Genomic DNA, 26,648 nt, shown 5'->3' on the forward strand with positions numbered 1-26,648 from the left:
TTCAGTCTGTATTCAACTTCAGCCTGCCAAGTGACATTATTTTTTAAACTCTGGAACACAGAATATTTCAAACCTTATAGCTAGGGCTCCGTGTCTGTCATGGAGATCACCGAAGTCACAGATTCCGTGACTTTCTACAACCTCCGTGACTACTGCAAAGGCCATCGTGGCTGATCCCAGGACTGCCCAAGCAGCTGGCTCTGGCACAGCCACACCGGCCACTGCTGGAGCAGCCCTGCAGCCGGCTGCACTGGCAGCTGTTTGGGTGGCCATGGGCAATGGTCCCCAGGTGGGCGGCCAGAGCAGCCACAGCCCCCAGCAGCCGACCCCGGGTGGGCAGCAGCCCGTTGCCAGCCAGCCAGAGCAGCTGCAGTCCATGGCCCCAGGCAGCTGGTACCCAGCAGCTGGTACCCCAGCACCAGCTCCCAACCTCCCCCCACAAGATATTTAGTCACAGGTATTTTTAGTATGTCATGGACAGGTCACGGCTGTCAATTTTTGTTTGTTGCCGTGACTTTTACCAAAAATACCTGTGACTAAAACGTAATCTTACTTCTAGCTGAAGTAACCAGATAATCCCTACACATATTATAGCTCCCTGCGTCTTGTGGTGGTGATCATTCTATTAGCTTAACAGCTCAAATAAAAGCAGACAGAGTGTAAGTCTTGTAAGTGTTTTAGAGTGTATATTACATTATAACATCAGTTCTCAAACCCAGCAAAAATGAGTAGTGTCATTAAAGAGGATGGACAAGGTTGCAATGAAGCTCGATTTTACTTTACTATAGAAGATGATTGGGAAATTTCTCTCACAAGCGTTTGTTTATTAGGGTGTCATAGTGTAGAATTAAGTTATTAAGGCCTCTAGAAACTTACGGGACGGTAAATTCACATGGCTGGCTGAGATCTATCTTTGAGTCCAAAGAACCTAAAGTGTGAGATTCTGCTGACAGTTATGTTTTTACACAAGCATTAGAGGGGAATGGGAAGGGCTGGACACTTTGCCCACAGGGTTTCAGAGAGATTTATTGACTGCAAAGGAAGGGTAACTCTAGGAAATCTTGGATTCCATTCCAGACTCTGAAGGAATGTGCACTCAAATGAACACAGATTCTTTAATCTGTTCCCTCTTACAGGCTGACATTTTTTGTCTTGTCCTCTCCAATCTGTCCCTATCCCAGGCCTTCCTATTCAGCTTCCCTTGCCCTAATCCCATTCTCCTTGCCTATCCAGTCTGTCTTCACTCCTCATGTTTCTCAACCCAGTCTCCCTGCCCAAAGCACGTTCTAGGTAAAAACTCTGTTTTCTACATTCTTGTGGTGTCTTATGAAGCAGCTTTGTGAAGGCATAAGTGACCATTAGCTTTTTCCCATGTTTATGTACATCTTCGAGACAGAAATACAGGAGCCAGAGGAAAAAAATATGGTTGTAAAACTCTAATGTTTAGCAGGGAAGTACTGGAGCAACTTCACTGCCTAAAACTATTTTTAAATAAATTTTGTTGAAATTGGTTATAATTCAATATTGCATTATTTAAATAGTTTTTGGAAGAAAAACTTTTGGTATAAAATTAAAATTACTTGTCACAATTTATATTTATTGTATTTGATTTATTAACCTGGTGTCTCTTGAAACCAATATATAAAACAGAAGGCAACATCTAAAATGCATTGTGCCCTTGAAACTGGAAAAAAGTAGTAATATGGTGAGATTAATTTTAAAAAGCAGTTGGAAACCCAGTGTACAAGTAGAATATCTTAAAATAAATTCCAAATAAGGTATTCAAATTTTAAGTGAAGATTTATCTTTTGTTCCAAGGATAACCTTCACACTTGCAATTTTTGTTTGTTATAGACCAGTTTAATCACATCATAATTTCTGAAGCATGCTCTTTTATGTAGCAATTACACCAGGTCTCTGAAGTTTAAAATTTCATATGGCTGAGTGATTTATATATACAAATAAAATACGATAAAGATAAAATAGTTCCCTCTTCCTGGATTTGGTTTTCTGATGTTGGGCTTTAACAAAGTATTTGTAGAATTTATAAACAATTTTCCTAATTACTTTTTTGAATGCATTGTATCTTGCAGGATAACATTTTGCCATCTGCCTTTCCAAAGTAAATGGCTGTATGTGGGTACTGAAAGAGGAAACATTCACATTGTCAATGTGGAATCCTTTACGCTCTCAGGCTATGTCATCATGTGGAATAAAGCCATTGAACTGTGAGTTTGGTTAAGTATTACCTAGCTGAAAACAAAAATATTTGTCCTGGATACCATTGTTAATTATAGAAATGTCATTTGTGTTAAATAACAAATTTAAATAGAAATAATATAAACACATTTTATCTCCCAGAAATCTGAAACATATACATATGTTCTGGTCTAAAATTCTTTTCTACATGAGTGTTGGCAATAAACAAAAAAAACTTACATCTTTTATGTGATGTGATGAGCATTGCCAGGATGGGTATGTAGATCATGTTGAAGTACAGTATTGATTTCATTTATCTGAGGTCTGAAATTTGGAATATTTAATTTTATTTTATAGTTCTTAAGTGAAACTGCAGCTGCCAGACTTTCTTAACAGAAAAGTAGTCTTAAAGTACAGTACAATTCACTTTGTGTGTAAATCTCCCTGAATTTTCTACAGTATGTACAGTTCTCTATATTATATCCGCATCTGCATGTTTCTAGAACAGGGATTCTCAAACTTCATTGCACCGCGACCCCCTTCTGACAACAAAAATTACTACACGACCCCAGGAGGGGGTGACTGAAGCCTGAGTCCGCCTGATTCCCAACCAGTTTTTCGGTATTCAAATATTTGACTACAGGATTGTAATGTTCAAAAAGTGTTATTTTATCTCATCCATATGACTTTGTCTGATAGCTTTTGTTGTAGTCCAATGTCAGATGGCATCATCATAATGGTAATTTAATTAAAGGTTTCTGGGGCTCTTTCTAGTTCAGATCTTTTATAGAACATTTATTGTAACTTTAACTTAGGCACACAACTTTTGGACCCGTGCATGCACTTTGTCAAAAATGCCATTGTTTAAATGGCATTTTTGAATGGAATGAGCGGCAGGATGGGCCCATAGACAATAAAACTCATTAGTCATTAACTGTACAATTCAGCAGGATTATTTTTGTGCTCACGATAAATTTTTAGGCTTAAATAACAATGGTTAAAATAAGTGAATTTGGTTTTATTGATCCTGGAATATTTCTTTCATTACTGAACTAACAGTTGTCACATACTAAGTTTAGCTAGGGATAAAAACACTTATGTGAAATTGTCTTTAATAAATGATCCTGATATTTAGGTTAAACTGAAAGGAACAGAAGCTGATAGTGTATTGACAGAAATGGAAAAGAAATCCAAAAATAGTGGGTGTTTAGCCGGCTCTTCAGTATAGTGCAGACCAATTCATATTTGTAAATTATTTTCAAAGCTTTCTTATTGGATGATTAATTGATGGATTACAAACAGAGCATGCAATACCCTGTTTCACACAAAGCTATATCTATGGGTCTTTCAGTTAATGTGTAAAGTTTTTTTCCAATAATAAAACGCAAATTATTACCCAAAAAATGAGATGTGGCTGGGGCTAATGATTTGTGAGGCTGTAGAGTCCTACATTCTCCGCCACTTTGTGATTTAGCAGCTAATAAATTAGTTGTAATATACACTTTTGCACATTGTTTTACGCATACTGAATGGTCAACATTAAGGCTACTTTTCTACTGTGGGATAAAATAATGAAGGCTGCTGTATCACTGCTTCTCAATTAAAAAAATCAAAATACAGGTAAATAAAATAAATGTAACATAGTAATAGATTCACTATGGTTGCAGCAATTGCAATATGTAGCTGTTCACAACATTTTTATCAGTGGGCTGGAAGAAAACATAAAATCATCACTGGTAGAGTATGTAGATGACACAAAAACTGGGCAATGGTAAATAATGAAGAGGACAGGTCACTGATTTAGCATCAATATGGGTTGTTTGGAAAACTGGGTACAAGTAAGCAATATATGTTTTAGTATGCCTAACTGTAAATGTATACATATAGGAACAAAGAATGTAGGGCCAGACTTAGCGGATGGGGGACCCTAACTTGGAAAGCAGTGATTCTGTAAAAGATTTGGTAGCCATGGTGGATAATCAGCTGAGCATGAGCTCCCAGTGTGATGATGTGGCCAAAAGAACTAATGTGAATCTGAGATGCATAAACAGGATTTCATCTCAAAAGGAACTAGTTGTAATAGATTCTGGGGGGGAAAATGTGTTTCTTTTATTTAAGAGGGAAATGTTTTCCCTTTCAGGTCGTCCAAATCTCATCCAGGACCTGTTGTCCATATTAGTGACAATCCAATGGATGAAGGAAAGGTATGTTGAATTTGAAAATCTCAATAAAGAGCGAGATTGAGTGACGTGAAAGTGTATTTATTTATCTTTTAAAAAAAGAAATAAATCAAAGACAACCTGATATAAGTGCCATGGATTTTGAGGAAGTAATAAATGAGATAGGCATAGTAAAATGGCATGAAGGGTTTGATCAGATGAGCTATTTGGGCTAAATTAAGTGAGTGTGTGTGCTGAAGCAATGATGAAAGCGGAGATAGGACAAAGGTTAGTTGTGAAGATCCTAGAAGGTATAAATGAGGAAGGAGCTTACTGTGATGGGCAATAGGGATATAGTAAAAGAAAATGGAGAGACTGAAAACAGTCAGAGGCAAGATAGATAAACTTTAGCATGTGCTTTTTAGGGCTGCTGTCATCAGTGACTGCATGATTTGTTTTTTCCTATTGTGATTTAGTGATTTTCCTATTTTGATTTATAAAATGTTTAGTGGATTTGGAACCACTAAAAGTAGCTGGTGCCTTTGGATAATTCAGGTAACAAATATCCATTCATCCAGTAAACCCCTGCCCCCTCATGCTGTGGGAACAGCGCAGAGGCATTGAGTAATTTGTGTTTGTCTTCCTCCTTACTGATCAGTGCTTCTCACCTCCTGCTGTCCTCTACAATGTTTCTTCTTGCAGGACTTCTATTCTTTGCAGGATTAGGTAGTGCTGTGCTTTTTGGTATCAGCCAGAAGGGAGTCTGACAATTCTGCTACCATTAGGGTACAGAAGATTGCATCATCTTGTGTGTGCCTATAGAGAGAAAAAGAAAAGTAAGAGGGACATAGAATGGAGGAATATGTAAGAGAAAGAGGCACCTTTATTTATATAGATAGATAGCTCTGGTGTTCTGAACAAATATTTATCTGTCTATCTGGAGAGAAGAGGGAAAGGGTTACTACAGCAGCTGTAAATTTAGTTAAGTAATCTGTGGAGGATATAAACCTATTCTGAAAGTGAATAGAAGTGTAGAGCATTCCTTACAAGATATTTTTCAATATCTGCTTCTTTCTAATCACTAATATAGTTCTGCAAGACATGCTTGGGGAAAAGTTTGACACTCTCTGGAGAACTGAAATGGTAGATTACTGATTTTTTTTTTAAACTAATTTTTTTAACCGGAATTCCTTGTTCTATCTTGCAACATTAAAGTTAAAGATTAATGCATTAATTCACTCCAAAGTGGATCTGATCATTTAGAGGGGACAGTAGCAAGTGGCGCCTCAAGAGAGTGCGAGAGCACTTATCTATGTGGGGTGAACTCCTACAGAATAAAAGACCATCACAAATCTCACCACCTTCTGCTCCCAGGGCAAGGTTCACTACTTTGATCTTGCACATTTTTTTTCAACCTTAGTTTTGCATCAAACATGTAGAGGTGTGTACATTTTAAAAACCACTCCGACAAAATATAACCCTCTGAAAATGCTGGAGAGCATATACAAATATACCTCCTGGTGAGAAGGTGAGAACAAACCACACATGACAGATGCATATTCTGTGACATGACTACTTACTGGAAGACATATCTATAAAGAGGAGATTTACATTTCTACCTATTCAGGACCTGTCTATACAGTGCAAGCTACCATGCTTAAGAAAAGTTTAAATGTATTTGTGGTAGAATTGGTTGTTTGGAAGGGAACTTTACTTTAAAAGTGAGCAAAGTGGTTGGCTAACAGTCCTTTAAACTTAATTTTGAGAAAATGCATGCTGACCAGAGAGAGAAGCAGGAATCAAGAAAAATCATTCAGCACCATGCAAATTTTATTAAAATTATCTATTTTCTATTACATAAAATCACTGTTAATTAATGGAATAAATCAAAAAATGATGGACAGTTTAGTACTCCTTCCTGTAACAGCTAAGGCCATTGTACCCCAAAATATAAGTAAAAATATTGCCTTCCATGACAATATTAATGTACACATGTTTAATTATAGGTTTCGGAGTAGCAGCCGTGTTAGTCTGTATTTGCAAAAAGAAAGGGAGTACTTGTGGCACCTTAGTCTCTAAGGTGCCACAAGTACTCCCTTTCTTTTTATGTTTAATTATGAAACTTCCTCTTTGGCTTGAACATAGTTTGGTGATAATGTAGTACTCAGTTTGTTATTAAATGTGAATATTTTGTGATTACAGAAATTTGGATGGTGCAATAGATGTCTGATAGCCCACAGGTTACCTTTTTGAGACCATGTACCTGCTGTGTAACAGTGAAGTAGTTCAGTGGTTTTAGAACTTTGTTGTGGAGTGTCGCAGGGCAAGTGTGCCCCGTCCCCTCTTGGGGTGAGGTGGGGTAATAACTTCCCCACAGTTGCGTCCTTATGACCACCCTTGGTCTTGGGGTGGTGAGGACTAATGGTTAAAGTCAATATGTCAGCCTCTCCTCTCAAGGTTATGTGGCCCAATGGCTAGAGTCAGGGTGACGGCCCCTTCCCACAGGGCTGTGGGGCCCAACTGCCCAAATCAAAATGGTTTTCTGGTTCGGCCAGGGTGTATTGCCTAGTGATCAGAGTCAGAGTGGCCAGCTGGCTCAGCAAGGCAGTATGGCCTAATGGCAAGAGTCAGTAGGACTGCCCCCTCTCTCAAGTTTGCATGGCCCAATGGCCAGAGTCGTCAGTCTAACTGCCCACATCAACAGGGCTGTAAGGCCTAGCAGACAGTCAGTAATACTTCCCATTTCAGAAAGGCTGTATGGCCTAACAGTCGGATTCAGTAGGGCTGCCCTTTCTCAGGGTTTTATGGCCTAGAAGCCAGAATCTGTGTAGCTGCCCCTTCCGTGGGGCTGCATGACCTAGTGGCAAGTGTGCTTGCCACCAGGTCAGCGGGGATTCCACCATAATACACTGACTCCACTCAGCACCACAACTGGTCTCCCTGAGCTACTTCCTATCCGGTTCCTGATACTAGGGTCCCAGCGTCTCCGTGGGCTCTGGGCTCTCGGTCAGGGTGGCTCCCAACAGCTCCGCCACTCCTTGGGCATCCTCTGGAGTCACAGCGTCCCTGGCTCCTGCCATCTGGGACTTCTGCCGTTCCTGGGCTGGAGCTTGAAGCGTGCGTTCTCTCTCTTTGGCGGTCTGTGCTGAATGAGCTGAGCTGCTCCTTTTTCTACCTATCCTCCTGGGGTATGGGCTCCTCGGCCCAGAGGGTGAAGTTAACTCCCGCAGTACCTATGCGGGGAAAGTGCGCCCCGTCAAGTGGAGGATTCCTTGTCACGTGTAGGAATAAAGATACAAGAGGGTGGATCTAATGTTGTTGCAGTATCTACTTCATAGAACAAGAATTACAGGTATTTTAAGTAATTTTCTTTCCTTCAACATTCTTTACTCTGATTATTGCAGCTCCTGATTGGTTATGAGTCTGGAACAGTAGTATTATGGGACCTCAAGTCAAAGAAGGCAGATTACAGATACACACATGATGAGGTAATGACATTATTCTTCAGCTGACTCATTTCCAGTTGTGTTGCAATGTTTTTGTTTGTTGTGACTTAGTCATTAAATATTGGCAATATTTTGTATGTTTGAACAACGACGTTTAGAAGTGAATACTGTATTCCTCATATCTGTTTAATACCTGCGTAAGTGAATCTGTACTGTCTGTTGCAAGCATACCATTTGCTTCTAAACATTTTGCTATATTAAAATCATTTTTTCTAAATAAGACATTTATTATTAAATTGTCTTTTTTGTTTTACTCTTTTTTGCTGTGGTTTGGTAAATACAACTCGTATGTTTAAAATGCTTAATATATTTTCAGTTTCTCTAAATTTCCTGCAACGGAAGATTTTTATTGAGAAAAATAGGACAAAATGCCTATAACCCATAATTCTGTGCAGCTGTGAAAATTTAAATATATAAAACCAACTTACAAATAGATATTGATATCTATAATAATCTATTGTTATCTAAAAATAAAATCACTGTTAATCAATAGTTAATGGACCAAGTCCAATAAAGATGGCACAAGGGTGTGAAGTACTCTTTCCTGTGTCAGCTAAGGCAATTGTACTCAAGGCCACAAAGGAGTGTTTTTCTTCTCTGCTCGGGTTTACATCAGGGAGACTGTTTCAGTATCCTTTATTTCTTCACAAAAATTAAACCAACGGAATCTTGTGAAGGGAGGTGCTGATTTTGTGCAGTTTAATGCCATCCTGGTAATGCTTACTTTTTGGACTGTGCCTCACATTTTCATGTCTGCACAGGACCCATGCAGCCCATTCAGGTGGATTTGTGACTAGTTTGCACAACCTGGTTGTGTAATTTTGGCCACCAGAGCCTTCCAGCATAGTTTTTACTGATATAAGCAGGCAGTAAACTTGATCCATTGTATGTCTCCTGCACGTACGGGTAAGTGTAAAGCAACAGTCTTACATCTGTCTCGTGTTTAACTAAAAAGAGAAAAGCAGAGACAAATATTTATAGTTCTCAGATTTTCTTCTCCCAGATTCAGTAGAAGGGCCAGGCTGCAGGTGGAATGCAGCTACTGCCTACCTCTCCTGTTGTGTCTGTACTGCAATTGGGAGGTGTGATTGCAACACAGGTAGACATATGTAGGCTAGCTTTGATCTAACTATATCTAGCTTTGAACTAAAGCTAGTTTGAGTAATAATAGCAGTGAAACCACAGCAGCACAGCTTATCCTCTCAAGTATGTACCCAGGGTTTGCGGCAAGCAATGCTGTCACATTTTCACTGCTATTGTTGTTTGAGGTAGCTAGATCTAACTAGGTCAAAGCTAGCTTGGGTATGTCTACACATGCTGCATTCGTACCTCCCAGTTGCAGTGTAGACATGCTCTCAGGCCTTCTGGGATGTATCATGGGGAAGCTAGGGTAATACCTCAGCTAAGATGCACTTCTGGTTTGGAGATGGGAGTTGGGTCAGGCAACAAATGGAGAAACAAATCTGTCTTTGTCTATCTCACAGTCCTACTTGGCTGTAGAAAAGTGGGAGGCTCCTTTGAGATACTCTTCAGGTTGGGAAGGAGGCCTGGCCAGATTGCAGATAAACAAGCAACCCAAGCTCCCATCTCCCATATAACAGTGCTTCACATATTGTAAACACTGTACATCAGTCCTGTGAGGGACTGTAGTTGATATTGAAATATTTATCCTATTTTATAGATGAGAAAACTGAGAGAAAGAGAGAAATGACTTGCCCAACTTCATATGGTTGTTGTTTAGCAGGGCTGATACCGGAACTGAGGAGTTCCTGTCTTCCAGTTATGCATTCATGTTCCTAGAACACGGACTGCCTCTGCAGCTGCTAGTTAAGTTATTAGTTTGGGCTTCTCATGACCTAGTCATGACCATAAAAACCTTAGTATCTTTCAGCTTTCAAAAAGTTGTGATAGATATGTATTTTTAGCCTAGTGCTAAAATAAATGAGTCGAATTTACATGTGAATCTAACATTTACATTCACATTCTAACAGCTTACACATTTAGAATCACAGTATAAATCTGTAGGTATAAAAATATATTTCTACTCTTCATATTTTTCATGTAAGAAAATAAGGAAATAGAATTAAAAGTTTAAATTTACACTTTCACAATCTTTTTTGTTTTGTCTCTGTTTTCTGCACTGTGCATTACCACAAAGCAGAGAGGGACAGAAAAAACTGAAGACTTTGTATTGAGAGAGCTCAATACATTTCACAATATTCACTATAAAAAGAGTGGTTTCAGAGTAGCAGCCGTGTTAATCTGTATTCGCGAAAAGAAAAGGAGTACTTGTGGACCTTAGAGACTAACCAATTTATTTGAGCATAAGCTTTCGTGAGCTACAGCTCACTTCGTCGGATGCATTCAGTGGAAAATACAGTGAGGAGATTTCTATACACACAGAACATGAAAAAATGGGGGCTATCATACACAGTGTAAGGAGAGTGATCACTTAAGATGGGCCATTTCCAGCGGTTAACAGGAACATCTGAGGAACGGTGGGGGTGGGGAAATAAACATGGGGAAATAGTTTTACTTTGTGTAATGACCCATCCACTCCCAGTCTCTATTCATAGATATGTGGACACAGTTGGCAACAGCCTTTGTTGCAAGTCTTTGCTGTAGTGGTTCTGTTTCACCAGCAACCACACAACAGAACCACTAACCCTGGAACCTATCCTTTCAACAAAGCCTGATGCCAATTGTGTCCACATATCTATTCAGGGGACACCATCATAGGGCCTAATCACATCAGCCACACTATCAGAGGCTCGTTCACCTGCACATCCACCAATGTGATATATGCCATCATGTGCCAGCAATGCCCCTCGGCCATGTACATTGGTCAAACTGGACAGTCTCTACGTAAAAGAATAAATGGACACAAATCAGATGTCAAGAATTATAACATTCATAAACCAGCCGGAGAACACTTCAATCTCTCTGGTCACTCGATTGCAGACCTAAAAGTCGCAATATTACAACAAAAAGACTTCAAAAACAGACTCCAACAAGAGCTTGCTGAATTGGAATTAATTTGCAAACTGGATACAATTAATTTAGGCTTGAATAGAGACTGGGAGTGGACGGGTCATTACACAAAGTAAAACTATTTCCCCATGTTTATTTCCCCACCCCCAACAAGCTATAAAATGTTTACCTTTGCCACAACTGTTTTTCTGCATATAAAAGCCAGGGCCAGTGTTAGGGGGTAGCAAGCAGGGCAATTGCCTGAGACCTCACGCCACAGGGGTCCCCGCAAAGCTAAGTTGCTCAGGCTTCGGCTTCAGCCCCAGGCGGCAGGGCTCGTGGCACTGGGCTTCAGCCCTGTACAGCATGGCTTCGGCTTTTTTTCCCTGGGCCCTGCAAGACTAACACTGGCCCTGCTTGGCAGACTCCCTGAAACCTGCTCATGGCCCCCCAGGGTGCCCTGGACCGCTGGTTGAGAACCACTGATCTAGTTAACACTGCAGGCTAAAAACAGTCTGAATGCAGTTACCTATGAGCTGAGAGGACCAGTGTATTAATTGCTTTGGAGAGAACTGTGATGCAATGGGTGTTTAAGATCTCTCTTCTACCATCAGGAACTTGTAGGAAAGGCCCTTTTGTGAGTTAGGGTTGGGAGCAATCTAAATCTGCAGGATAAAAAAATCAGAAAATCACTATAGTCTCTAGCCTTTTTTTCATTTAAATTAAGTGTAAAATATTTCCTAACTCTGCAGACTGTCATTCCAATAATTGTATGCAGACAAGTGTAAACGTCATAACAGCTGAAGTACTGTAACCAGTATTAGCTTAGATAATAGATTAGATACTGAAGTTCAGTACAGCATTGACAGAAGTGCCCATGTAGTAAAAAGGAAGAGCATGGCTTTTAGGGTAGACTGTCTAGCAATGACTTTTTTGGGGAAAATATTTTAAAATGACTGAACAAAAGCATTCTAGATCTTGGATCTACCTCACCTGGGGGCATGGGAGGTGGTATCTATATGACCTCTATATTTATATAGATATCTGTATATCTATATTATATCAGCCCTATATTTCTATAATTGTATGTGTGGTATATCCTGATGTTTTAAAATAAGGAGAGTAGCGTGTCTGGGTAGGTATGGGTCCATCCCAGCAAATATTTCTTCCCCTCAGAAGAGGAAAAATATGTAACGTAACAATTTGTTAGCTCATTCCTTGTTGTGCAATACTAGTTAGATACCTTTTCCTCCATGGACAAGGTGCTGAAATGTCGTTTTCAGGACAGTGATTCCTTCAGCTTATAACTTGGGTTCAGTATTGCTAGTCAGATTTGTTCTAGATTTGTGAAAGCCTGAATATGCAGAAAAGATAAATTAATTCTGTTTTGCATATTGCATCAACAAATTAGAACAACCTATGTAGAAGTGAATGGTGGAGAGGAAGCTTCTCTTGATTGCTGCTGTCAGATTAAGTTCAATATTGCACTTATTGGTGTTGTATCTACAGTTTTCTGAATTATTTTTGAGCTATTTGAGTTTCTTGCCTATGCTTATTTTTCATTTTTTTTTCAAAACCTCTGTTTTGAAGTTAGCTGCTAGGATAGGAAAATATTAACTCAAGCAAATGACAAGTCATTGAGAGAGTAAATATGGAACCTCACAATGTCATTTTGCTACTATTTTTCAAACCAACCATATGTAACTGCACATATAAATGTGTTCTTAGTTAGTATGGCATTGTTTCTAATAAGGTCAATAATATGTTAACGTATGTGGCTGAAACGGTTTTTAATTTGACAGTATTGGCTTGTCAGTGTTTATAAGCAGGTTCTTTAAAAAACATAACTGCACCAAATCTGCTCAGCACACTTTGAAAGTTCATGCAGTATTTTTCATCATGTGTAGATTGTGGGTCATATATGTAACTTATGTTGGTGTTTCTGAGGCTTTTACTGTCAACACCAAAACAATGTTATTGAAAAGCGCAACTGTTTGTGATATTGGCAGTATTGGGATTTGGTGTTGGATAATAAACCAGCTTGTCCTACTTTAATAGCGATTGAACAGTTAAAATAACTGGTCACACAGGAAGTGTCTTATGTGTTAAACAGATTAAGTTTTTAGTGGCTCGCTAGTAAAAAGCTGGATAGGTTAATTTCCACCTCCACAAAATTCCCACATCTTTGCCAAAGAAATTGGTTTCCAAGGTTTGTCAGAATGCCAAACTGTCTGCTTATTATTGAATCATCAGTAGTGTCTCTTTAGTTGAGCTTTTCACTAAAAATTCTTTTTCTCACGGCAGTGACTGAAGTCTCCACATTTAACACAATACTGTTCTGAGGTCAAAAGTGTTTTTTTTTATGGCAATTTTTGGATAAAATATTAGCTCTCTTTTCCGTAGAAAATAAGAACATGTTTTTAGCTTTTAAAATTGGGCTTTGAGAAGTCTCACTTTCATTTGACCGCTAAAGAACCACAGCCACCTCAAACTCAAAACTTAACATACATGTACTTTATCACATCTCTGACATATTTCATGTTATAAATTTTACAGTTAGAAAGAAAGTTATTTTTGTTGATCATTACCTTTTTTGTTGCTAAGATGTCAGTATGCACCATGTACTTAGGAGACAGGCTTGCAGCCTTAAGAATGTAATCTGCACATTCTCCATCTGGTGGATCTCTTTATATGTCTGCAAAAGCCTTCAAAGAAATAGGAGGAGGGGAGTAAGAAATTTAAAATGGGGATGGGATGGTTGTCTACAGGTATGATCCTGTATGGCTACAATTCAGCATGCACTTAATTACATGTTTATGAACTTTGCTAAATTGGGGTCTATGTGAGCAATCTTTAGTCAGAATACCTATTCTGTCAAAGAAATGCAGACTACAGCTCAGTAGTAGACATGAGGAACTATGGGAGCATGGTTCTTTGGGTCTGTTTTGTTTTTTTTGCAGTCCAACTGTCGTCCACCAAAACAGCAATATTCACCCTCTCTCTTCCTTAAAACCCCATTAGAACAGTTGCTATCCCACTTATAGCCATTTTGGAGCAGTTATGGTTGCAGTGATGGCATATCAGTATTTGACTTTGACTCTGCAATTAATGATGAATGACTGGTTTCCTGACAGAGACCTGCTTTTGAAGTTATATTATATGCTGAGACACTGCCCAAGCACCCATGAGAGCGCCAATAATGGATATGAGCATAACCTCTGTTTTAAGGGAGCGTACTGTAAAAGACAGAATATTTTCCTTTTTTAGGCCGTCTTATGACAAGTGTCTCCAGCACATTAAGGAGGCAGAAACCTATTTTGGCTGAGTGATGTCACTAATGTGGCCCTCAGCTATGTCCCAAGGCTGGAATTTGGCCTACAGCCAAAGGTTATTGAATACCAGTGGGTGCTAGATCTTGAATAACACTAACTGTACTGTTCTTAACATTATCAGCAGATAACCTATGGACCCTGAAGGAGAGTAGACTAAATTAGTCTTTCTCTTAGAGATCATTATTATCCCCTCAGCTCTAGATGATAATTCGTAATTGAGTCAATTCCTGGTAAATCTTGCTTCTAAATGTCTCAGTGCTGTACTTCGGTTTCTAATGCTGAATATATGACACTTTCCATGAACTCTGCATTCACTTGATGAAAACAAAAAGTCTGAATGATAATGCTTTGCACTTCCAAAGCACCTTCCACCTGAGTCTGAGTTTCATAATTATTATTGAATTAGGCTTCCTTGACCCCATGTAGCAACTAGGTAATATTATTCACTATTTATAGATCAGGAAACTGAAACTACTGAGATGTGACACAGGAAGAGCTGTGTTCAAGGAGGGAATAGAATCCTCTATCATGACTCCCAGTCCTGTGCAATAACTGTAAGAATATTGCAGTTTACTGTACTTTAAACTTTGAAAGAGTGACTAAGGCTTTGTCTACACTACAGAGTTTTGTTGACAAGTTATGCTGTTTTAATTAAACTGCTGTTGCATGTCCACACTATGCTCCTGATATCAGCAGAGTGAATCAACGCTAGCAGCTCTTGCATCAACACAGAGCAGTGCACTGTGGGTAACTATCCCACTGTGCAACTGTTTGGGAAGGGTTTGCAATGCCTCATGGAGCAGGTACAGTCACATGATGCAGGTTTCTCAATCCCATTATTCCATGAGCATCCGAGTAGATTGTCAGCTGCTTTTCAACTGAAGTTTGGGGGGGGGGGGGGGGAGTGGGGAGAGGCAGGGAGTGTGTGGGGGCAGGGGAGTAGGGAGTGTGTGCGGGGCGGGGGACTAGAGACAGAAACAGTGTGGGGACATTCCCTCCCGTACGGCTCAGCAGTCTCCCCCTCCTTTCCCTGTGCAGCAGCAGGAACCTGCTCTACCTGCCAATGGTTTTGTTGTGATTCCCTCTGAGATCTCCCACAGCCTCCTCAGTTTCTGGGAGCGGCATCCTCAGCAGCTCTGTGAACTCTCCATGCTAAGGAATGTCAAAGCTTCCCAGAGCTTTGAAAGGAGAGGGGCTCATGCCCTACATAGTTAAATGCAGGGCAGCTGAGTTCATCAGCCAATGCCTGCCTCCCTCCCTGGCTCTGCACAGCACAGCAGTCTTCCCTGCCCCACCCACCCCCCGCAGCAGCAGCAGCAGCAGCAGCAGCCGCCGCCGCCTCCCTGCTGCTGTGTTCCTAGTGCGGGGAAGAGCAGGAGGATTCCACTTTAATGATTTGCTCTTTGCTGCCAGATGCTCAGCTGTCAGAACTCCCCAGAGCTTTGAAAGGGGAGCGGTGCATGCCTGCAGGACAGCTGAGTTCAAAACAGTGAGCAGAGCGGTCACAGTGGGCATCCTGGGATACTGGGGGATACCAGTTCTGGCAATAAAACAAATGGAAATGTCTGCAATGACGTTATGTCGCTTTAACTTTGCCACCAAAAGCTTTATGCCTCTCATCGAGGTGGTTTTATTTTGTTGGCTAAACAGCAGAGTTTGGCCACCAAAAGTAACTTCTGTAGTGTGTACACCTCCACTGTTTTGTCGGCAAAAGCTGCCTTTTGCAGCCAAAACTGGTGTAGTGTAGACAAGGCTTAAGCATTCCAATCGACAGTGAGAAGTAGAGAACAGAATACTTAGCATTTAGGACACTAAGTTTGTCCTAGTAATTTGAAAGTAGTCCTTGAGCAAAATTGTTTAGGGGATGTTAAGTCAGTTATTCCATCCTCTGCACTTTCAATTTTTACTTTGGAGGCAGTGACGATGATTGTGCAGGTTTCTGCAGGCAGAAATGAAATAAGATTTTATGGATTCCTTTCATTTTTAACAGCAAAGATACATGAAATCTTGCAATATAATCTTTGCCTTTACATTTTAAGTACAGTCATGGACACTTTGAATTAAACCTGTTTTCCAGGGAATTTCCTTTCTTTGCAAGATGAAGTCTGTAGAATGACACTCAAAGTGTGTTTAAAAAAACTGCTCCCTTCATGCAAGACAAGTTGGATTTTAAAACTGTAGTATTGTATGCTTTATAGTAAGAATAGTGCATGAGCCATCGTTTCTTTGACAGAGAATCATTTGAAAGAATACAAAATCTAGCATTCATATTTAACAGAGCTAGGGAAAAAAGTTTGTTTGGAATGTGATAGCTATAATGTTAGAGACCTGTGGTTATAAATTAACTTTTTAGAGCAGTTATTTATAATGCCTATCAAACCATCCTGTGCAGTTAGTTTTTTTTATCATTGTCTTGCAAGATGTTTATGCACAGTGAAATGATAGAATGGAAAATGAGAGCTTTCTTTGTGTCTCCTTTGTGAGTTTCTTTGTACTGAAAGGCTCTGAAGTTCAAATATAGCTATTGTAATTAAAAAGCATTTTCATGCCTTATTCATACAATATGAAAATAGAATTAATTTTATGCTGTAAACATTCATTTTCTGCTGTTTTGTGGACATGAAAAAAAATAAGACATTACTGCATGATTTTTTTATCTGCTTTTTAAATAAATGTTTGGAAATGTTGTAACTTTGTCATTTAAAATTGTCAGGTTTTAAATGAAAAAATATTTTGCCTGCTCTGTTTTAAACTAAACTTTAAAAGCATTAACTCTGAAAATGTATTATAGATTACTATTTTTAGGCTCAGTAGTCTGATAAGTGGGTAAACATCAGAGCTTATCCCTGAGCTTTATAGAGGATATACCAAAATAGCCCAAGGGATTGCCATTTAGTCAACAAAGTAGCTACCAAGCAATTTATTTATGACAAAAGAATGGATACAGACAGGAACCTTTCCCCCTGCCACTCTCTCTCATGCACATAAAAATGGAAATGGTATTTTTAGAAAGGTCAGAAATGCCTACAAGTTAGCCATACAAAATGAGCTAAGAAGTAAATCTATTTCTACCAAAGACAATGGAAGATTAGAGTATGGGACAGTGTTATCAATTAGTTGTACAATTCTTGATTATGCACTTGGTATCTAGATATCACATTGAGTGGTGCATTAGAAATACCTTGACGGGATACTATTGGATTTTAAATGCTTTCAGATACTGTTTACATTTTTATCAAATAGGAATTAATGGTTTTATTCCATCCCATCTCTCTTCCTCATCATGGCTTTGAGCAGGGGGTTGGACTAGATGACCTCCTGAGGTCCCTTCCAGCCCTGATATTCCATGATTCTGTGATACTCTGTTGTACAGAATCAAAGTGGATCACTCTTTGGTAAGAGCAGGTATGGGTAAAAAAGCAGCTTCTACTGAAAAATGTCATTCACTATCTCTATAAATGAACATTTCTACATGCTGTTTTAAAAATTGACTTATTCTATATATTACTTACAAAAATTCATAAAGACCGTTATTTAGATTGCAAATTGAAGCATTCAAAAGTCAGTGCCAAATTTAGTCACCCCTGCCATCTTAACTCTCTCTGCTCTTTTGTGAGGCCATTCTGTGCACAGAATGAGTCATGGAGCTTGGGGAAACTGGTGGAGGGGGAGAAATAGTACATGCTCCTGTAATTAAAGGTTGTTTCATAATGCACATACACAAGGGATCAGAATTAAGATCGCACTGCCAACCATAAATGTGGCATTTTCTAACTTAAGTGGTTGACTTGGCAATCTAAATTAACATGTATAGAGTTCAAAGCCAGAAGGGACCACTAGGTCAACTACTCTAACCTGTCTATCACCGACCCTTAAATTTTACCTAGTTACCTTGTATTGAGCCCAATAACTTGTATTTGGCTAAAACATATCTTCCAGAAGGCCATCCATTCTTGATCTGAAGACATCAAGAGATGGAACATTTACCATTTCCCTTGGTAGTTTGTGCAAACAGTTACACAATCATAAAATGTATATTTTACATCCAATTTGAATTTATCTGGCTTCAGCTTCCAGCCACTGGTTCTTGTTATGCCTTTTTCCGCTAAATTAAAGAGCACTTTAATATCTGTTTTTTGTCCTCCTGAACATACTTATGCTGTAATCAAGTTACCTCTGAATCTTCTTTTCAGTAAACTAAACAGATTGGAAGACAGCCACAATAGAACTCGAACTCCCATCCTTTCTAAATTGTGGACACCAGAATTGTATGCAGTATTCCAGTGTGCATCTCACCAGTGCCTTATACTTACTACTCCCCTGCTTATACATCCAAGCATCGCATTAGCCCTTTTAGCATCACAGTTGGAGTTCATGTTGAGTTGCTTGTCCACTGACACCTTAATCCTTTTCAGAGTTGCTGCTTTCAGGATATGCTCCCCCATTTTGTAGATATGGCCTGCATTTCTTGTTCCTAGATGTATAATTTTGCATTTGTATGTAGTAAAACACATTTTGTTTGCATGGGCCCAGCTTAACAAGGTATCCCGAGTGCTCTGCATGACTGCCCTGTTCTCATCATTATTTATCATCTGCCAATTTTGTGACATATGCAAATCTTATCAGCAGTGAGTTTATATTTACTTCCAGATTATGGATAAAAATGTTGAACAGCATCGGGTTTAGTACTTTAGAACCCCACTAGAAACATCGCCATTTGATTATGGTTCCCTATTGATGACTACTTTCTGAGCTTTCAGTTAGTCAGTTCTTAATCAATTTAACATATGCTCTATTGATATTGTCTGCTATTTTTTATCAGAATGTCACATGGTATAAAGTCAATGCCTTACACTTAGACTTTTGGATCACATCTATGGCGTTACCTTGGTCATCCAAACTTGTAATCTTATCAGAGAATAAAATCAGGTTTGTCTGAGAAGACTTTTGTCTATAAAAACATGTTTACTAGTATTAATTATATTCCTATCCTTTCATTCTTTATCAGTTGACTCCCATATCAACTTTTCCTTTTATTTTCCCCAGGATTGATGTCAGGCTAACCAGTGTTACCTGAGTTATCCTGTTTGCCCTTTTCCTACAGTCTTCTCTAATTTCTCCAGTTGCCAAGACTTATTAAAAATGAACATCAATAGGCCAGAGATCTACTGAGCCAGCTCTTTTAGGACTCTTGAGTGCAGATTCGCCAGACCTGCTGCCTTAAAACTGTTTGTCCCTAGTAGATGTTTAACTACTTTTTCGAGTGATGGTCCCTGTTGTATTTCACATGTGTCCACAGCCAGTGAATTTGAAAGTAGTAGTGTCTGTTTGTCCTCACGTGTGCCCTTGCTTCGCCTCCTGGTTCGTTCAAGGTGATAAAGGGTGGGATGGGCTGACAGCATCTCCAGTTCCTTCTCGTTGCCGCATGATCAGAGTTGGAACTACTAGTGTCTTCCGTCTCTGATGCACTTGGAAAAATGTTTAGAATTTTATATAGTTAGTTTTTCTTCTAGTCTTTACTGTTTTTTATGTAGTTTTAGCTTTTAGTAATTGTTTCGGTAGAACTGAGACTTTGGGGGAATCTGTTTGATTCCTCCCCATCTCAGTACCCACATTTTTTCTTGGTCAACGAGCACCAATGCTACCTCTACTGCTTGGGAGAAGCCCACACTTCATCCAGGTGTAGTATGTGCGAGTCCTTCGCAAACCATACCCAAGAAGACTGGGCTCTCTGCCTTAAGAAGCACCTCGTGGAAGCCTCCATGAGGCCTCAGTCAGATCCCTATCCCCTCCATACATCGGCCTTAGACAGCCAGGCATGCACCTCAGGCTGCAGAGATACTCTGGCCCTGATGGTACCACTGCTACAAGCCTAGTACCATGACCTAGTTGGAAGGCAAGGAAGCATGTGCATAAACATGGCAGTAAGCCTTCCTCCAAGCTGAAGAAGGACAATGCACCTTCTGCAAATTCCAGCACAGATGCACAAGCATGAAAAGAAACCATGCAGACCAGTGAATCCTCCAGTATAGAGCTGCGCACACCCTCAGTGTCTGCCTCCCTTAAACCAAGGGATCCATCAGTTCTGGGACAGTCTTCCATCCTGGTGCCGGTTCTGGCTATGGAACAAGTACCATTAACGCCAGGCAGATTAGAGAAATCACTGGAGTCATGTGAACAGTTCACCTTAGGAGAACTGAGATCTCCATGTTTTCTTCTGCCATCCACACCTCGGAAGATCTGATTGCCTATCCAGGACCTACCACAGTGAAGTCATACTTCAACTCATCATCCTATGGTTTACACATTCCCACCGGCTCCAATGGTACAGCCACTGGAACCGGGATCTGAATTCTCTGAGGATTCCAATGGAGTACAAGGACTGCCTATTCCCTACTGCTGCTCTGGGTATCCAAAGGGACCACCAGAGTACCCTCCTATCCAGCAGCAGGGAAGTCACTGATTTCCCATACCATGGAGCCCTCTACAGCATCTGCTGGATCTGTCCTGCTGACCCTACTGGGGATCCTGGCCTCACTACCCACCCTCGGAACCTGCCCATTCAGCAAGGGAGACTTTGCCACTACCCCGCTTAGGGTGTCCTCTAAAGGATGCTCCGAACCAGTTATGGAGGAGGAACCACTCAGTCTGAGTCACTGTTTGAGTTGGTTGGAGAATGGCATCATTGATCGGTAGAGGTAGCGAGGAATAAAGGATGTCCTCTCCAGATGCTGCAGTAACTTCGGCTTCCCTTTCGTCCCCAGATGACTTTCAGCAGTTCCAAAAACTTCTGCAAAGGATGGCAGACAACCTTCATATTCCACTGGAGGAAGTACAAGACAAGCAGCATCAGCTCCTAGGTATCCTTCATTCCTTGATACTGAGCAGGGTTGCTCCGTTGATCAACTATGCCCATCTCCAAGCAGCTCAAACAGTGACTTGGACTCAGTGGTTCATCTTCCATAACTGGTTTGGAGCAGTTTGGCATACCCATGCCACTTGCATACCTACCCCGAAGGGGGCGGAGAAGAGGTACTACATACCGGCTAAGGGGTCTGAGTTTCTTTTCTCCCACCCCCACCCAATTCCTTTGTGGTGCAAGCAGCAACGGAATGGTTCAGATAGCATCATCTGCACTCCACCCTGACACATAAGGAGGGCAAATGCATAGACCTGCTGGGACACAAGGTCTTCTCGTCAGCTAATCTCCAGTTTTGAACTACCAAGCCTTGTTGGCCAAACACGGCTTTATCAACTATGGCGAACTGGGGAACTTTACTGAAAAAACTGCCTCAGCAAGATGGAGCCTGTTCCCAGTTTATCCTGGAGGAGGGCAAGCTGTTGGCGAGGACAGCACTTCAGTCTGCTGTCGACACTGTGAATACTTCTTCACACTTTATGGCTACAGATATTGTCACATGGAGGGAATCGTGGCTTCACTCATCCAGTTTCCCCAGGGAGGTGCAAAATACCATTGAGGACCTCCTATTCGATGAGTTGCACCTGTTTAATCAGAAGACAGATTAAGATTAAGACAGATTAAGAACCCTAACCCTCCACTCCCTCAAGGATTCTAGAGCCACACTTGGATTGCTGAGTACCCATACAGCTGCACCCAAGTGGAAATTTTACCACCTGTCACCTACACAACAGTTCAGGACTCCTCAGTTCTTCCACCAAAGATCATGTGAACCACCTCAGAAGCACTAAAAGACCCAATGGTCCTTCCCTCCTGGCCCTCCTTCACAGCCTTCATCATCACACTTTCAAACCTCTCAAAACTATTTCTGAGTGCCACTAGAGAGCCGTCAACCACTGTTCCTACTGTCCCTTCAGGGTTATCTAGAACTCCTTTTTTTTTTTTTTTTTTACCAGCTTAGAGAGCAATAATAATGGATAAGTGGGTCCTGGATGTCATCTGCTATGAATATACAATCAAGTTCATCACACTACCTCATCTACATCCCCCTCCTCAATCCTTCTTCAGGGACCACTCTGATTACATCCTTGCCGTTACCACAAAGGGGAGCGATAGAGTATGTTCCTTTGAACTATCAAGGCAAAGGGTTCTATTCAGCTTACTTCCTGGCATCCAAGAAGAAGGGCAGATGGAGACTAGTCCTGGATCTCTGTCTCCTCACCTTTTTCATCCACATGTTTGAGTTTCATAGGGTCACTTGAGCAGCCATCATACTGTCACTAGTAAAAGGCATGTGGTTTCTGGCTGTCAATATGCAGGATGCCTATTTTCACAGAGGCATCCATCTAACCCACAGAAGATTCCTGAGATTCACGGTGGGCCCTCAGCACTTTCAAAACATGGTCCTACCATTTGGACTTACCATTGCTCCCCGAGTCTTCACCAAAGTTTCCTCTGTCATAGCGGCCCATCTCAGGTGTTATGGGGTCCTTATATTCCCTTATCTTGACAACTAGCTACTGGGAGTGTAATCCAAAGACGTAGCTCAAATCTTGACCCCCATGTTGCTCAGACTCCTTGCCTCCCTCAGAGTCCGCGTTGATGTCAAAAAATCAACTTTCGGTTTCCACACAGTCACTAGACTTCATAGGGGCCTCCATTCGCTTGATCACAGCCTGAGCTTACCTACTAAGGGGCAGATTCCAGACTTTGCAGGAACTTGTCACCCGGGTAATCAAAGGTCTGTCCCAGTCTAGATTTGCCTATTCCTCTTCGGCCACATGGCAGGCTGGACATACATCATCACCTTTGCTCACCTCCACCTTCACTGTCTACAAATGAGGCTCCAGAGAGTTTACTCACCCACGTGACACACCATGGACCTTATGCTGACAGTCCCCCGTATGTGCTTTCTTCCCTCTAGTGGTGGATGGACCTGCAGCAAGTTTGTGCAGGGATCCCCTTCCTTTCATCCTCCGTGGACAGGATGATCATCACAGACACATTCCTTGCAGGTGGGAAGCGCACATTATGTTAGTGAGAAGGGTGGGTGAACTTGGGGCCATGATGGCAGACACCCTTTTCACCATGTTCCATAAGGACAAAGTCTCCCTGCACCTACATCTCAAGCTTCTACTAAAGGTAATATTCCAGTTTCATCATGAATTCGCTTCAGTGCCTGTCTACAGTACATAGTTGTTCTCTATCCAAAACCAGTGTAGCTGGCTTCTGTGTCTTCCCCCGTGCAGCTTCTGATGCATAGAAATGCTTCAGTGGTGGTAGTTGGGCAGTGGCTGAACTGACTGTCTGTTGTCATCTGTTGTCTAGCTATCCCCAGCTGGCATTTGGTTCCTAATGAACTTTCACTAACAGGCTGAAGTTAAAGTGGGCTTTAACCTGGTTTGAGACAGAAAATCAGGTGACTGTAACTGGTGGTTGGTTATCAGCTTCTTCTGCTCTTCCCTGGGTGGCTGTGTGAAGGAAGGGAGCCGTCCTTTTCTAGGTGCTTCCCTAGGCACATGCAAAGCCAGTTAGAGTATGTCTACACTACAGTGGAGAGTGAGCCTCCAAGCCCAGGGGTTCAAGCTAGCACACTAAAAATACCCATAGTGTGGACATTGGAACTTGGACTGCAGCTCAGGCTCTCAGGCCTAGGGGGTTGGGTGGGTTTGCTCAGCCTGCTCCTGGCTCATAGCAGAGTTACCAGGTGAGGCTACCGAAGGAGTGGTGGGAGGCAGTTGGGGAGATTGTGCCCCATCTCTTCACCTACCACAGTAGGACTGATTCAAACCCTTAATTTTAAAAGTTGTGGTGCTTGACTCAGGAAACACATTTTTAATTCATAATTAAATATACATTTTCTTTACAAGGTATGGTCACCATTCAGGTGCCATGTGTTGCATGCCACTGGACTAAGTTTTGCAGTTGCAAAATTTCCAGTATGTTACAGCTGTAGACTAAATAACATCATATTCCACTGAAAAGGGCTCCAATGTATAACTGCAGCTGATGCCTAGATGCTATGGTGACTGGTGCCTTTAAAAAATATAAAATAGGTTGAAATTGTCAGGGTTCCCTCCCCACTCTGAACTCTAGGGTACAGATGTGGGGACCTGCATGAAAGAGCCCCTAACCTTACCAGCTTAGGTTAAAAACTCTCCAGGCACAAATTCTCCCTTTCACCTTGGGTTTAAGTAACGCTGCCACCACCAAGTGATTTAACAAAGAACCAGGGAAAAGGACCACTTGGAGTTCCTCTTCCCCCAGCAATCCCCCCAAGCCCTTACATCCCCTTTCCTGGGGGGGCTTGAGAATAATATCCTAACCAATTGGTTACAAAATGATCAAAGACCCAAACCCCCAGGTCTTGGAACAATGAAAAAGTCAGTCAGGTTCTTAAAAGAAGGATTTTAATTAAAAAAAAATAAAAAATAAAAAAATAAAGGTAAAAATAATCTCTGTAAAATCAGGATGGACAATACTTTACAGGGTATTCAGATTCAAAACACAGAGGATTCCCCTCTGGGCAAAACCTTAAAGTTACAGAAAACAGGAATAAACCTCCCCCTTAGCACAGGGAAAATTCACAAGAAAAAACAAAGATAAACGAATCCGCCTTGCCTGGCTTACCTATACTGGTTGCAATATTGGAGACCTGGATTGGAATGGGTTGGAGAAGATGGATTTCTGTCTGGCACCTCTCAGTCCCAAGAGAGAACGCACACACAAACAAAGAGCACAAAAAAAAGCTTCCCCTCCCCCACCCCCAAGATTTGAAAGTATCTTCTTTCCCCATGGGTCCTGTTGATCAGGTGCTAACCCGGTTATCTGAGCTTCTTAACCTCTTATGGGTAAGGAGGAATTCTAGGCTACCCTTAGCTGTATGGTTATGACAGAAACCTACTCAAAATTTTCTGACCAAAAATACCCCAACTTTGTAAAACCCACCTGGAAACACACTGAAGTTTTAAAGCCTGCTAGAGAATTGTGATATAAATCAACTGAAGAGCTATACATTTTTTGTGTTGTGTAAGTGTGTTGGTGAGTTTATAATTTTAGTATATTTTTTAACATCAAAAAAGCCATAAATAATTTTCAGAGTAGCAGCCGTGTTAGTCTGTATCCGCAAAAAGAAAAGGAGTACTTGTGGCACGTTAGAGACTAACAAATTTATTTGAGCGTAAGCTTTTGTGAGCTACAGCTCACTTCATCAGATGCATTCAGTGGAAAATACAGTGGGGAGATTTATATACGTAGAGAACATGAAACAATGGGTGTTACCATACACAATGTAACCAGAGTGATCATTTAAATAATTTTGCTATAGTCTTTTTAGACTGCAGCTGATCCTCTGTCATAAATGTCACTTCAGATTTTCATTTCTGTTACAAAAGATTTGGACTAGCAATGCTAGTATAAAAATGGCATCAGCAGTCCAAAATGTTGTATATAGTGATCCAGGTGGTGATGAATGTTGGTCTGGTACATCAGGGCAATTCCCAGTTTTCAGTTAACTAGGTTTTATGCCATTCACAGTTTTGTTGCTCCAGTGATGCTCTTTATGATGTTAATTGACCACTAGGAGCTATAAGTGTGACTGTATGTTATAATTCTAATTGGCCTGGCAATATCAAGTAATAAGCAGTATCCAAGACACACTAGCAGTTTGATCACACTTCGATCCTAAAAGGTTATTCCACAAATAATTTTAGGCCCTTGATTTTTGTTGCTCAAACTTCAGATTGTGGATTGTATAAACGTATAATATGAGGCAGTATAATACAGACTAGCCTGTAAAGAGAAAAATACTGGGTGTAAATTTTTCAGAATGTGTTGAATTATTTTAAAGGAATGTAAAACTGCCTTTTCTCAAGGTTTGATACAACTCTAGAATACTGGTGTGCATAATTCCATACTTAATAACCATTTGATACACACCTTCTATAGCTGAAGGTCTCATTATCACCTAAGTAACCAATAAGTTTCTGAAAACTATATTTAAAAAATTGCCTTGTAATGTATGATTTGAATATATCTAATAGAAACTGTTGCACAGGTGTTAATGTTCAAATAATACAGCTTATAACAGTACCAGGCATTATCTGCCAAATGTTTGCTTGAAAAGGGAGATTGATTCTCTTCAGACTTATTATTGTAGAATAGAATTTTCTTTAATTTTATGAAAACACTAATACTGCATAAAGATAATATTTTTTTCTTATCAAAACTTTTTGACACACAAACAATGTTGTAACCTCTTAAAAGGAGAAACGGCTCAAAGAAATACTGAATTGTAACAGAAAAATTAAACATGGATAATTCATACTTGTTTTGGTATTTCATGGCTTAATACTTTAACACTAAAATTTGGTGTTTGTGTGATCTTCTTTAAGAAGGGGGAATTGAGACCACACTAAGGCCTGGTGTACGCTTCAGAGTTAGGTCGACATAAGGCAGCTTACGTCAACCTAACTCTGTCAGCATCTACACTACAATGTAGCTCTCGCCAATGTAAGTTACCCACTACACTGACCTAATAACCATCTCCACGGGAGGTGTATGT

The 26,648-nt window shown here is 40.6% G+C and overlaps 1 protein-coding gene across 17 annotated transcripts in view; it reads left to right on the forward strand.

The window, feature by feature from the left end:
• STXBP5 (syntaxin binding protein 5) overlaps nucleotides 1-26,648 on the forward strand; it is a 184,340-nt gene that overhangs the window by 60,885 nt on the left and 96,807 nt on the right. For all 17 annotated transcript variants that reach the window (XR_006289645.1, XM_037894935.2, XM_037894939.2 and 14 more), the window contains 3 exons: nucleotides 2,094-2,228; nucleotides 4,340-4,403; nucleotides 7,763-7,846. Coding sequence is in view for 16 of the 17 variants with exons in the window: in XM_037894935.2 (XP_037750863.1) it covers nucleotides 2,094-2,228; nucleotides 4,340-4,403; nucleotides 7,763-7,846 (283 nt within the window). In the remaining variant the exon portion in view is untranslated. The remainder of the gene's footprint in view (nucleotides 1-2,093; nucleotides 2,229-4,339; nucleotides 4,404-7,762; nucleotides 7,847-26,648) is intronic.

Source organism: Chelonia mydas, chromosome 3 (assembly GCF_015237465.2).
Source record: "Chelonia mydas isolate rCheMyd1 chromosome 3, rCheMyd1.pri.v2, whole genome shotgun sequence".
Lineage (NCBI taxonomy): Eukaryota > Metazoa > Chordata > Testudines > Cheloniidae > Chelonia > Chelonia mydas.